This window comes from Copadichromis virginalis, linkage group LG7 (assembly GCF_057382275.1).
Source record: "Copadichromis virginalis isolate Kocher_CV1m ecotype Utaka linkage group LG7, C_Virginalis_male_GT1.1, whole genome shotgun sequence".
Classification (NCBI taxonomy): domain Eukaryota; kingdom Metazoa; phylum Chordata; class Actinopteri; order Cichliformes; family Cichlidae; genus Copadichromis; species Copadichromis virginalis.
Window position 1 is genome coordinate 41,546,551 of NC_140624.1, and position 12,002 is coordinate 41,558,552.

The 12,002-nt window shown below is 40.8% G+C and overlaps 1 protein-coding gene across 4 annotated transcripts in view; it reads right to left on the minus strand.

Moving 5' to 3' along the window:
• strbp (spermatid perinuclear RNA binding protein) overlaps positions 1-12,002 on the minus strand; it is a 103,853-nt gene that overhangs the window by 16,989 nt on the left and 74,862 nt on the right. For 3 of the 4 annotated variants that reach the window (XM_085463410.1, XM_085463409.1, XM_085463411.1), the window contains exons 6-10: positions 9,645-9,903; positions 5,434-5,549; positions 4,529-4,624; positions 3,018-3,129; positions 2,104-2,201 (exon numbers count right to left, since the gene is read on the minus strand). In XM_085463410.1, coding sequence (XP_085319536.1) covers positions 2,104-2,201; positions 3,018-3,129; positions 4,529-4,624; positions 5,434-5,549; positions 9,645-9,903 — 681 coding nt within the window. Of the gene's footprint in view, positions 1-2,103; positions 2,202-3,017; positions 3,130-4,528; positions 4,625-5,433; positions 5,550-9,644; positions 9,904-12,002 lie in introns of those variants that run through there. The other variant, XM_085463412.1, reaches the window with a different exon arrangement.

The following is a 12,002-nucleotide window of genomic DNA, read 5'->3' on the forward strand; positions in this document are numbered from 1 at the left end:
ACTAGCATTATAAAACATTATTAAATTATTTTAAAAACAGTATAAAACATTAAAAAGGATGCAACTGGTGGAGTTACCGTAAATGTCGGGCTATAAGCCGCTACTTTTTGCACAAGCTTTGAACCCTGCGGCTTTTAGTCAGGTGCGGCTTTTCTATGGATTGTCTGTGATTTTTGTCATATCGTAAGAGGATTTGTTTTGTTTGTTCCGCTGTTGTACGGCACTACGTTGCCTGGCGGAAGGATCGGGGTTCAAGAGTGGTATGTTAGTCACATGTCCGTCCGCCAGGCAACGTAGTGCCGTACGAAGTAGCGCGAAAAACAAACTTCAAAGTAGCGCTACGCGTTCAGCGGGAGTCGTGGATGATGAGCGGCAATAAACTTGCAAGTTATGCCCAAAAAGCAAGTTATGCCCAACTCCACCGGTGGATTCTGACAGCGTGGAAAAGTGTGAAAACATCCACGATCACCAACGGATTTTGAAGGGCTGGACTGCTGCATGATGGAGAGGAGGACACCGCCACGGCCCTTCTGAGGGTGTTCGACTCTGACACTGACAATGAGGATTTCTTTGGTTTTGAAAGTGACAACGAAGGAGAGAAGAAGAGTGGATGACGAAGCCATCATGAGCCTGTTTGTATCTGACACTGGAGAAGAGGACTTTGGTGGTTTTAGTGCGTAGGAAGAAGAGAAAGATGGTGGTGAATGACTGACTTTTCTTCTTGTTAAAGCTGTGTCACTGCACCTGAGCCTAAAAGGTAGGCCGAATCTATTGTTCTGGTGTGCTGTAGGTTACTGTTATGTACTACATGTGCAAATATGTACCCATAACTTGTTTTTCAAAATATTAATAAAAGTGATGTCTCCAAACAGCCATCTCTTTCCTGACAATTCCCTTTGTGCATATTCTCTTACATATGATAAGTCAACATTGAAACACCTGCGGCTTTTGGTCAGGTGCGGCTAATGTATGTACAAAACAGGATTTTCCCCTGATTTTAGCTTGTGCGGCTAATATTCAGGTGCGCTTTGTAGTCCGGGAAATACGGTACTCTTTAAGTCTAAGTAAAGAGAGTCAAAATATCCAACAATGTTTAACTTATGTATAGCCTAGAGTCGATAAACACATGTAAGAAGCTCCTTCACTCTTTACTCTGTGATAACTCACTGTCTGTGCTGTTTGCTATATCCTGAATATCTGAGACAGAAGAACTGTTCCGATGAGGAGTAACAACAGTTCTTTAAGTTAATTTGTCACAACACAAATTAACTTAAACAACAATGGACATTTTGTACTTAAGTGAATCTGCAATACATAGGAGTATAAAGCTGGATAATGCATGGGCAAACTTCTAAATATACAATTAAAAAAAAACCCCTCAAAACACTTTCTTATCTTGCACCACAAAGCACCAAAACTGTACCCAAATTCAACCATAATGACTCATTTGTCTTTATGTTAACTTATCATGCTCAGTGTCTTACATGCATCCCTATTCTACACAAACAGATAACCAAATGGCACATAGAGACTCTGCTAATATAAATCTATTAGGGGGGTAGAGTGTCTCAGATATTAATGACACCTGGTGCAGCTCATTGACAGAACAGCTCCCTCTCTCCTATCTGCTCTTGTATCTGCTCCAATGCAATTATCCCCATTGACATTCCAGCCTCGTCCAGGCTGCCTTCAAAAGGAAATGGACGGCAAGATTCACTAAGCCACGAGGCTCAGAGGCTGCCCTGCTCGCTCAAGTGTGTGTGTCAAAGGACATGACGGCACACGCACACACACACACAAATACCACACGCGCATAAATACTGTCCTCGAGGTGTCAGAGATGGATTTATGGCTTGCAATGGCAATAGCTTCCCACACCAATCATTAAAATGCGGCACCACACAGCTCTTTCTGGTGACTGAATGTAAGTGTGTGTGTGTGTGTGTGTGTGTGTGCTCGCAGAATGAGTGGTTGGGGCAGCAATGAGGTCTTCCTGTCTTGCTAATGGGCATATTGCTGAGTGATTCCCACACACTGCCAGCTCAGGGCAAGAAGCACTGGGTGATAGCAATGCCATAGTTAAACTACATTGTACGTGTGTACCTGTGCACTGAAGGTAATGTCCTCAGCCTGCTGGTCAGTCATGCTGGCGAGTGTGTTTGTTGGCTCTTTCTCACACGGGTCGTGTAAACCTGGGCCTCCTGGGGGAAGTGACACACAGACATGCTAAGTCAGTCATTGTCACTTTCTGTGCTGACAGTGCAGCTCAGCAGCATTTAATTGGGCTTGACTTTAAAAGAGACAGTGAAAATCTTGAGAATTAAAATGAATGGAGAAAAACATCTTGTAGGTAAATAAACATTCTCCTACTAGTGTGGCATACATTTCCCTTTGAATTAAAATGGGTTCTTTTTTATTTGCAGTTTGTTAAACTTCCACTCTTCCACTTTTAAATAGCTCCTTTCAGTCCTTCAAAGTAGGCACTTGAAAAGCACCAGTCCGAGAGGAGAACACTGGTTTTTGATCCAAAGTAAATTAGCTTTATTCAAAGACAATTTTACCCAGTGATGCAGAACACTTTGCAAAGAAGCCATTAAGCTAGCTCTAATTAAGATGCTTCCATAATAATAATGATGACCTGCCTCAGACAGCTGTGCTCTGCTGGGTCATTTATAATGTCTCGACCTCTCTTAAAAACTGCTCAAAAATGTGTCAAGCAGAGCTGTGATATATCTCCTCATCTACCCACATTAAGAACTTTATTTAGCTCTCCTGGTAAGAAATGCCAGAAAACTGTATGAAAATACATCCTCATCTACTCAAATCTTTGCAGTCACTAAGGCTACGTTCAACTCCAATTTTTTGATCAAATCCGATTTTTTTGTATGCTCGTTCACACTACAAATAAAATGCGACAGCAAACGCGCTCTAGTGTGAACGCTCAAAGTGATTTGATGCGCTTTCGCCTGCAGTGTGAATGTAGCCAAATTCCTTCATGAATACACCACACCAAGTACCTGGGAGCAGTATGCCTGAGGCCAGACACTCCATGACTCTGCGCAGCGCTTCTCCTGCCCCAAGGGGTCTGTTGCAGGTGGCAATGGCTTTCTCACAGATAAGCTCCAAGGGCTGTGAAAAAAGTTGACATAAAAACAGATAAGCATGCAATAATAGAGAAATGTGGGTGATATGTCATTAAAAGGTACATTCACTGACCACTTTGCTGCTACGTACACCCGTTCAACAGAAATTTCGAATTAGTTACATGGCAACTCAGTGCATTCGGCATGTAGACGTGGTCAGGAAGACCTGATCGAGTTCAAACTGAGCATGGGGAAGAAGGTTGATTTAGGTGATTGTGAATGTGGCATGGTTGGTGATGCTAGACGGACTGGTCTAAGTATTTCAGAAAATGATGATCTACTGGGGTTTCTCCACACAACCATCTGTAAACTTTAAAGAAATGGGCTTGGCTGGGCTTGTTGATGTCAGAGGAGAATGGTCGGACTGCTTTAAGCTGATAGAAAGGGAATGCAAAATAACCAATTTTTACAACTGAGATATGCACAAAAGTGTCTCTGAATGCACAACACTCTGAATTTTGGAGCAGATGGGCTCCAGCCGCAGGAACCCGATGCCACCCTTGTTAGGTAAGAACAGAAAACTGAGGCTATAGTTTGTATGGGATCTCCAAAAATTAGACCACAGAACATAAGAAAAAAGTGTGGCCGACAAATCTGCTGCTATTGTGTGATGTATTATGAAGGAGCATGAAGGTCACATTAAGAAACAAAAATATTATTGTTAATGTGGAGAATAAAGTCAAAATTTCCAGATTAAACTCAAAATATTGTTATTGTCAAAATGTAGAGATTTAAGTGAAACAACTGCTAGGGCTGATATAAGCGTTACAAAATGCCTCACGTAGATGAATTTGTGAAACAACTTTATCCCCCAGTTTTTCCTTCTGACTAGATGTAGCTTTCTGCACCATCGTTTCAACATTTATCACCACATTGTGCTTATGTGCTAAAAGAGAAACAGTTTTCATGTCACTAAGACTGAGTGTGAAGTGCAATGTCAATAGCGTATCTACAAAAGGCATCATTGTAGAGGGTGTAGCAGCTGTGGCAGTTCTTTGACTTCAAACAACAGCTTTAATCGCTGCATTTTGACTTTTTTCTCAAAATATTATTTCAACTTTATTCTCAAAATGAACACTAACATTTTTTTCTTTATGTGACCCCAATACGCTGTCATACAGTATGCACTGATATCTCTGAGAAATGTTTCCAGCACCTTGCCATGAAGACTTAAATCAGTTCTGAATGAAAAAGGGGGTCCAACCTGGCATTAGCAAGGTGTACTTATTAAAGTATCCAGTGAGTGTATTTAAACCATCTACACAAGTAGCTCCATTTGTAACCTGTTTCATTTATATACATTGCCTAGTTTTTAGCATAAAACACGTGATTTACAGATGATAAGTAATTGAACACAGGAGCAACAAGGCGAGCACAACACTCACCCATCCCTTCAGAGGTTCCCAGATGGGATGTCTATTGCACATATCCCTTAATATCCTGAGAACGATAACGCAGGACTTGAGTCCATTCACTCGAGCCTGAGATGGTGGAAGGGAAAGACAGAGGGAGGCAAAGAGGAAGATTAAAGGAGAGGAGAAAAGGGAACAAACTGAGTATAGGAGCAGTGGTATTTGTTCAAACACATACAGACTACCGCCTGCAGAAAATCACAAAGCCACAGTCAAAAGGAAGTGACTGGATCTTTCTAAAACTCTGTGTCGCGAAAGATGTTGAATTAGTTTACTGAACATATATGTTAATTATTATTTCTCATTATTATTATTTTTTCTTTGTGTTTTGTGTTTGTCTCTAGAATATACACAGGCTACCACTATTTTCTTTTGTTTCCTCTTCTTTCTTTTTGCCAATAAGGTAAATGAGTCGGGAGATAGATGGGAAGGGGTATGGAAGGAGAATTGAAGGGAAGCACTGACATGTTGTACGGAGCAGGCAGGTTCACATAATTGCCAAAAAGAAAAACAAGTATCAACCATTGCTTTTGTAGCCCTACGATACTTTTTTACAAAAAACTTTTAATCTCACCCTTTTCCAGCTCTACACTAAACTTTTGGAGCAGGTATGTATAAAGTGGCTTTTTTTGCCATGATGTTGCAAAACAACATCCTGCAAACTGAAAATGCAAATTAGAGGACAAAAGAAAACATTAGTGCATTTGCATTTGTTCTAACATACACATTCAATTTTACTATTTTAGTAAAATCAGTACATTTACACTCCCTGGGTGTGCATAACAGGCAGTATAGTTCTATCTGACTATTCTCTCTGGGTGAGTCGTCAGGCTACAATAAGCATCGGGCACGAAGACAGGAAGTGAGTGGGTGCCGACCTGGAACCACTTGGCGTGTCGCAGCGCTGCCAGGGCCAACAGACATCTGTGTCTATCCAGCACCTCCCCCTCCTCCTCCTCCTCAGCCTCCACTCTCTGCGCAGCAGCACCCAACACTGCCACGAAACAATAACAACCCAATATAGAGAACGTAAAACACACACACGTCAGCTTTGAGTGTGTGTGTTTGAGTGTTGCGCGCGTGAATGTACGCAGACACACCCGAAGTCGTGTGTGCGAGCATACACACACACACACATGCATGGATATTTTTGGTACATACAAGGTGCTTTTCATGCCATAAAATTGCTCTCTCCTTGTACAAAGTGCTCACTCGCTGCACGGATTACAGATCCGCAATGGATGCCCATCAAGGGCTCCTCACTCTTTAAATGGAGTGCCATTTTCAACACTAGGATGAGTCAAATGTGTGTTGACTGCACCACATATTATCATAAATTTACTGTCCATCCTAGAAAGAGATGTGTTGAAAATTGCACAAACTACTGAATAGCGGTTTAGTATTTTAAATCCACTCAGTGGCTAAAAAAAAACATCAGAGCAACCAATGTTACAAAAGAAGAGACAACTTTGTGGGATGGAGAGCCCCCCCACAGACATACACAAAACAAATACCTAAGGAGTGTTTGATTTACTGTGTGTGAGCACAGTTAGAGCATATCGAGTCATTTTTATTGTGCCCAGCAATGTAAATCAATCTCTCCTTTATGTATTTGACAAGGATTTTATTTATTTTGATCCAGTCTGCACCAGGCAGGAGTCAAAATAGCAGTTTTGTTTGTCTTCTGCATTACTTAAGGTGCACTTGATTTTCACAGGCTCATAGAGAAAATGATGGTGCAGAGAAAGCAATTCAACAACCTGTCTGGGCAAACACAGAATCAAGCGCTCCTAAAGTAGAACTGAAAAGGAAAAGAAAAAAAATCTAAGATAGTTTGACCCAGTCTGAGACAAACACAACACAAGAGGGATCAAGGCAGGGTTTAGTCAGAGCATCATGGTTGGTAAAAGTAGAGCATTATACTTTTATATGTAAGCATTTGATTCATGCTGCCCTACACACAGGGCTTGCTGGGTTAGTGCAGCTTCAACTGGCCTGCTACGCGAGAAACAGCACAAAGTCTGTGATATGCACGGCAAGCTGAATCAAACGCAGCTGTGTATGAATGAATGCCGTTACATGGGGTTTCCAAAGAAGGTTTTATTGTGTGCGGGACCAACTGGAGATAAAATAAAACACATTAAAGAGTCCTTTGGGGCTCTATGAAAACACAACTAGGTAAATATTTTTCTCATCAGTCTCCCATAAAAAGAAAATCCTAGCCTCGAGAGGCATTAATTTTAAATGTCAAATGCGTCCGATGCGTGCCGGAGTGAAAGCATTTATCTTGTGTTATAAAATGCAGTGTAGCATTTCCTGACAATGGCATGCCTTAGTGTGCAATCTATGTTTCAGTGTGACGTGTCCTGGTAAATCCTAAGGTCTGTCAGACTGGGTTGGACAGCTCAGCTACTAGCAGATCAATAGTCTTTCTCTTCTCGCTTGTCCTCCCCCTCTTCTCTCAATCAGCGCTCTTCTTTTATCATTATCTCTCTCTGTATTACCCTTTATAACTGAGTACAGAGGGAGATTTATAAAAAAAAAAAGGAGTGAAACCCCCCCCCCCCCCCCTTTACCACACAAAGCAAGTGAGCTGCATCAGTGAGTAAAGCACACACATGCATGCAAAACATGTGCATATCTTCAATAAAATATTTATCTGTAGCATAAAAATGTAACTTGTCAAATGTATAAAATTAACCCTACTAACATTAACCCCAATTCCCAAATGGGATTAAAGTGACTGGAAAATACTGTATAAATGATCACCTGTTACCAGCTGAGAAGACATAATTCACCCGTCTAACATTTCAGCTAGAGCTTATGGAAACAATCTGCATTTGTGGAAACATGGAAAGTTTTTGTTAACAAATTTTTTTAGGGATAATTAATCTCCCTAATATGTTGCTAATCATTTCCTGACAAGCCTAAACGGAGCTAAAACAGGCACTGCCACTGGTCTTAAACCACTGGTGTTTATGCCGGCTGTTGCATGTGTTAATGTGAAAAGTATTTGACCCTGCACTTTAAAATATGATCGCCATAAATCTGTAGAGTTAGATATCCAGTGTGACAGGTATTTTTACAAAATATGACTGTGTGTGTGTGTGTGTGTGTGTGTGTGTGTGGCCTCCTCCTCCTCCTTGCAGCTGAGTGAACATGTGTGCAAACCGATGTGTTCCCCTTGGTGAGAAAATACGAGGGGTCCTCTCTATCATGCCGAGGCATCTGGAATGATGTACGGCAAACCTTCGTGCTATCGCTCATCTCTCTCTGAGACCTGAGTGTCTAGTTGGATGAGAGCCACAGGATAGATGGGCAGCTTGCTACTGGCTGCTTATTGATTTCGCTGGCCTGCTGGCCTTGGTTCCCAATCTTACATCCCACAACCAATTACAACCAGTAACTGCTACACATGAAAACAGGGGAATGGGGATGGGTTGTTTACAGACTCAACACCAGAGCCTTTCAGCTCGATTTTACTTAATTACTTTGTAAAATGTCATAAAGTAACTAGAGTAACTGAAACATTTTGGAGCAGTATATTTCTGTAATAATTGGTTTGGATAATGGGACTAATTCAGGCATTAATGCAACAAGGTCTGATATCTTATTAAAACCAAGCCATGACAAACTGCTGCTGCTACAGTGGCAGATTCAAGAGACAAAACATCACTGGCCAAACTTTATTCTCCTTTATTCTTGGAATTTGGCTTTCCAATTCAAATTAACCAGACAGACTGACGAACAGTCAATGTGTGGGCTGCACTACCGGGTCTGTAGCTCAGGAGGTAGCACAGGTCATCTGCTAAATGGAAGGGTGGTGGTTCAATTCCTGGTTGCCAAAAAAAAGTACTATTGTGAATGGGGCATAGAGTAGAAAAGCTCTCTACTTAAAATTCACTAAATTTCATTTATATAGCACCAAATCACAACAGCAGTTGCCTCAAGGTGCTTCTTACTGTAAAGTAAAGATCCTACAATAATACAGAGAAAAAAAACAAAAATCAAACGACCCCATTTAAGCAAGTACTTAGCGACAGTGGAAAGGAAAATTATATGCAATTTAAAAACATCTTTACTTACTGGTGTATATAATGTAGAGTAATGTTAATAAAATTCCATGCCCTTACACACAAACAATGATTTGGTCAGCTGATGAGTTGCCAGATTTGTGTGGCTCCTTGCTACCCTAAATCTCTACAACCTTAATGACAAACGATCCAGGTTAAAATAAATTCTCCTTTAAGAATTATTGACAAACTGTGTCTCCCTTTTCCAAAAGGTTTAACAAACAAACGCTGTTCTATCGAATCAACTAATGGCTATCGTAATACACTTAATACTTGTTCCAGCCAAGATGTCGCTGCACTTGTTCCAAAGTTCAGCTGCTTAATCTCTTATCACCTCGATTTTGTTACACAGGTTTTCTGTGAAAATCAGGAGTGACATTAAAAACTGTTAATCCACTCACTACTTCTTAAGAACAATGCTGTTTTGATCTCCTACCTATTAGCAGCCTGTTGGCCACTGATAGGTTCACAGCTCCTGGCTTTGGCCCACTTAAAGTTTGAGATTTGTGGTGAATGAGCATTTTTCTTGGCTCCTAGATTAGGGACCAGCTATCCTCAGGGGTTTAGATCATTATTAATGCTTCCTTGCTTTGACATTTATATATTTTTGTCTGCAGCATCTTGTTTGTGGAGATTTTTTTTGTCATCTTTGACGACTCTAAGCACTGTGTAATACTAGTTTTCTATCATATGAAGAAAGTTCTACTTACACACTTGAAAGCAACTAACCTGGATCACCGTGTAGCAGGCTGTCAAATCAGTAAAATAATGTCGACATTTTTAAAAAATTCATCTTGAGTATTTGTTTTTCTGAAATATGATTGGCTACTCTACCCACCTCTGCCTGTACCTGTCTTGTCCTGTGTCAGCATCAGTTCATGAGGTCAAACCTCTTGTCTGACAAAAAATGTGGAGTTTTCTAATAACATATACATAGTTAACACAAAGACCAATTGATTGTGCATGTGCTGGGTGTGGCCAAACAGAGAACAACTTTCCTATTCCTATGCTCCTACCTTGTCCATTTTTGCTTTCTGGGTCTTCCTCTTCTTCCTCCACTTCCCCCTCCACCACCTCTTCTCCTTCTTCCCCATTCTCCAGCTCCTGCTCTTCCTCCTCCAATTCCTCCTCCTCCTCTTCTTCCCTGTCATCTTCCCTCATGGCCGGTGAGGTGAGGGTAATCTTCAAAGTGAGTTTAGGCTCTGTTGTCGTTTTTACCAAGATGGCCGCCTCAGGCAACGAGCTTGTGACCTCATATTTCTCTTCTGTCAGCTTCTGTTGTGTGTCAACAGACATAACTCGATAGTCAAGAGGCCAAGGCCACAATATGACACAGCACAGATGAAGAAGCAAAATATATTTCAGCATTGTGCGGCTTAAGCACACCACAACAACATCACTAGGTACGACAGGAGATTTAATAAGGGGAAGTTTTTATGTGAAAATAAATGAGTGATGGTAGTTAGTCTTGTGGACATCATAAAAACACCCAGGGATACTTCTGACCACAGAACTGACTGTGTAAGAAGACAGAAAGATCGCATGGACCCTTCAAAAGATATTTCCTTTTTTTTTTTTTCAAATCACTGGCAGGTTAGAATATAGACTCCCAATTTCTGCGTCTAATTATCAAATAGCCTTTATATAAAACTCTGGAAGAGCTGTAAAATCTACTGAAGACACAGATATCAAGTAATATCTGATGAAATCTGGCGAATCTTTTGTATAAGTTTTGCAGACACTGTTTATGTATTTTTCTCAACACCCATTTGTTTCTCTATGTGCACACTGTGCCTCATTCAACCTTCGTTCTGAAGAAATTAATTACAGTTGACCTTGCTGGTCAGCACTATCACATGATGACTTATGCTAATATGTTCATGTCAGCATACGCAGCAGCCACAACCGTTACTTAACAGACCTGTACTGTATAGAACAAACTTAAACAAATTAACACGCTTAATATCACCTACAAGACATGCAAAGATCAGTACACACAGAGGCCCAGATGAAGCATATACAGTCATGGGTGATTAAAAATATTGAATAAAGGGATGTCAAATAAAGCTTATGTGTAAGTTAAATAAGGAAGATCTGTATTCGCTTGTTTGCCTGCGTTCCTGAGTGTTCGGGCTGCTAGTCTGTTCTTTACAACAAGTCGAACTCTCACGCTGTCAAACACAATTCTGGCATCATTAATTGAGTCCAATCATTTTCTTGCCTGCCTTCTGTGAACCAGTCAGCCACAGTTATGTGCACTTTAAGTCTCAGTGTACTGTAACGGTTGAAATTACAGTGAATTCAAGTCTTTGTAATAGCCCAAAACAGACCTTACCCTCTTCAGCTAAATTTAAGCTTGAGTTGGCCATGAGTAGCTGACAAGATTAAGCCAGATTAAGTCTAGAAAACAACATTAAAGGAAAATAAGCTACCTAGTTTTTATAAGTGACAAAAACAAGTATATCTGGGTTTATGTCTACATTCCAGTTGCCCTTTAAATGAGCAGTGAGTCACAGAGGGCCCATCTACATCCCATTTGGCTCTGATGGGAAATTCAAAATCGGTGGTCACTGGGCCGTAACATGAGACTATTTCTCACAGGAAACACACACACACACACACACACACACACACACACACACACACACACACACACACACACACACGCTCTTTTTCTCCATCTCCACCTCAAAATGTAATTGTGAGCAGAGAGGTTGTGCTCTGGCACTATTTATTTATTGGGTAATTTCTGCACTTGCCAGCCACGTTGGAAAGTGTTTCCCTACATTTGTTGTTATATTGCTAAATCCTTCCCTTCCAGTCAGAGCCCCTCACCAGGCTGCAGTGATGTATATCCTACAAATGAAATAATTTAAATGGTGTGTAACCCAACTGAAACAACAGATGGTATAAGTCCTAGATTATAAAACAAACAGGGGTCAAAGTCACAGGTTGTAAAAAAGAGATACTTGTCCTTCAGAGAGCTGTATTGTGTGTGTGTTTGTAAGTGTATGTGTGTGTATCTTGTATGTGTGAAAGTCAGGACCTTACTTCTTTGCCATGACTTATTAATGAGGAAATGTGACACTGACATAATGACGAGAGTATTAATCACACATGACTCATACATACTCAAACACCTCTCACCTTCTCACTTGACAATATTGCTGTCACTTGTCTACTTATGCTCACGCTACCACTCATGACACTCTCCTCAACACTCACAAGCACAACACAGTGAGAGCTGGTGAATTCAGGAAGAAAATGTAGAAGCTTATTTAAACGGCTTAATTTCTGACATTGAAGAAGAGTGTGATGTAAATATAGTGCATTCCTGGATTACATTTGTCAGACCGATGTGATTGTGGGTTTAA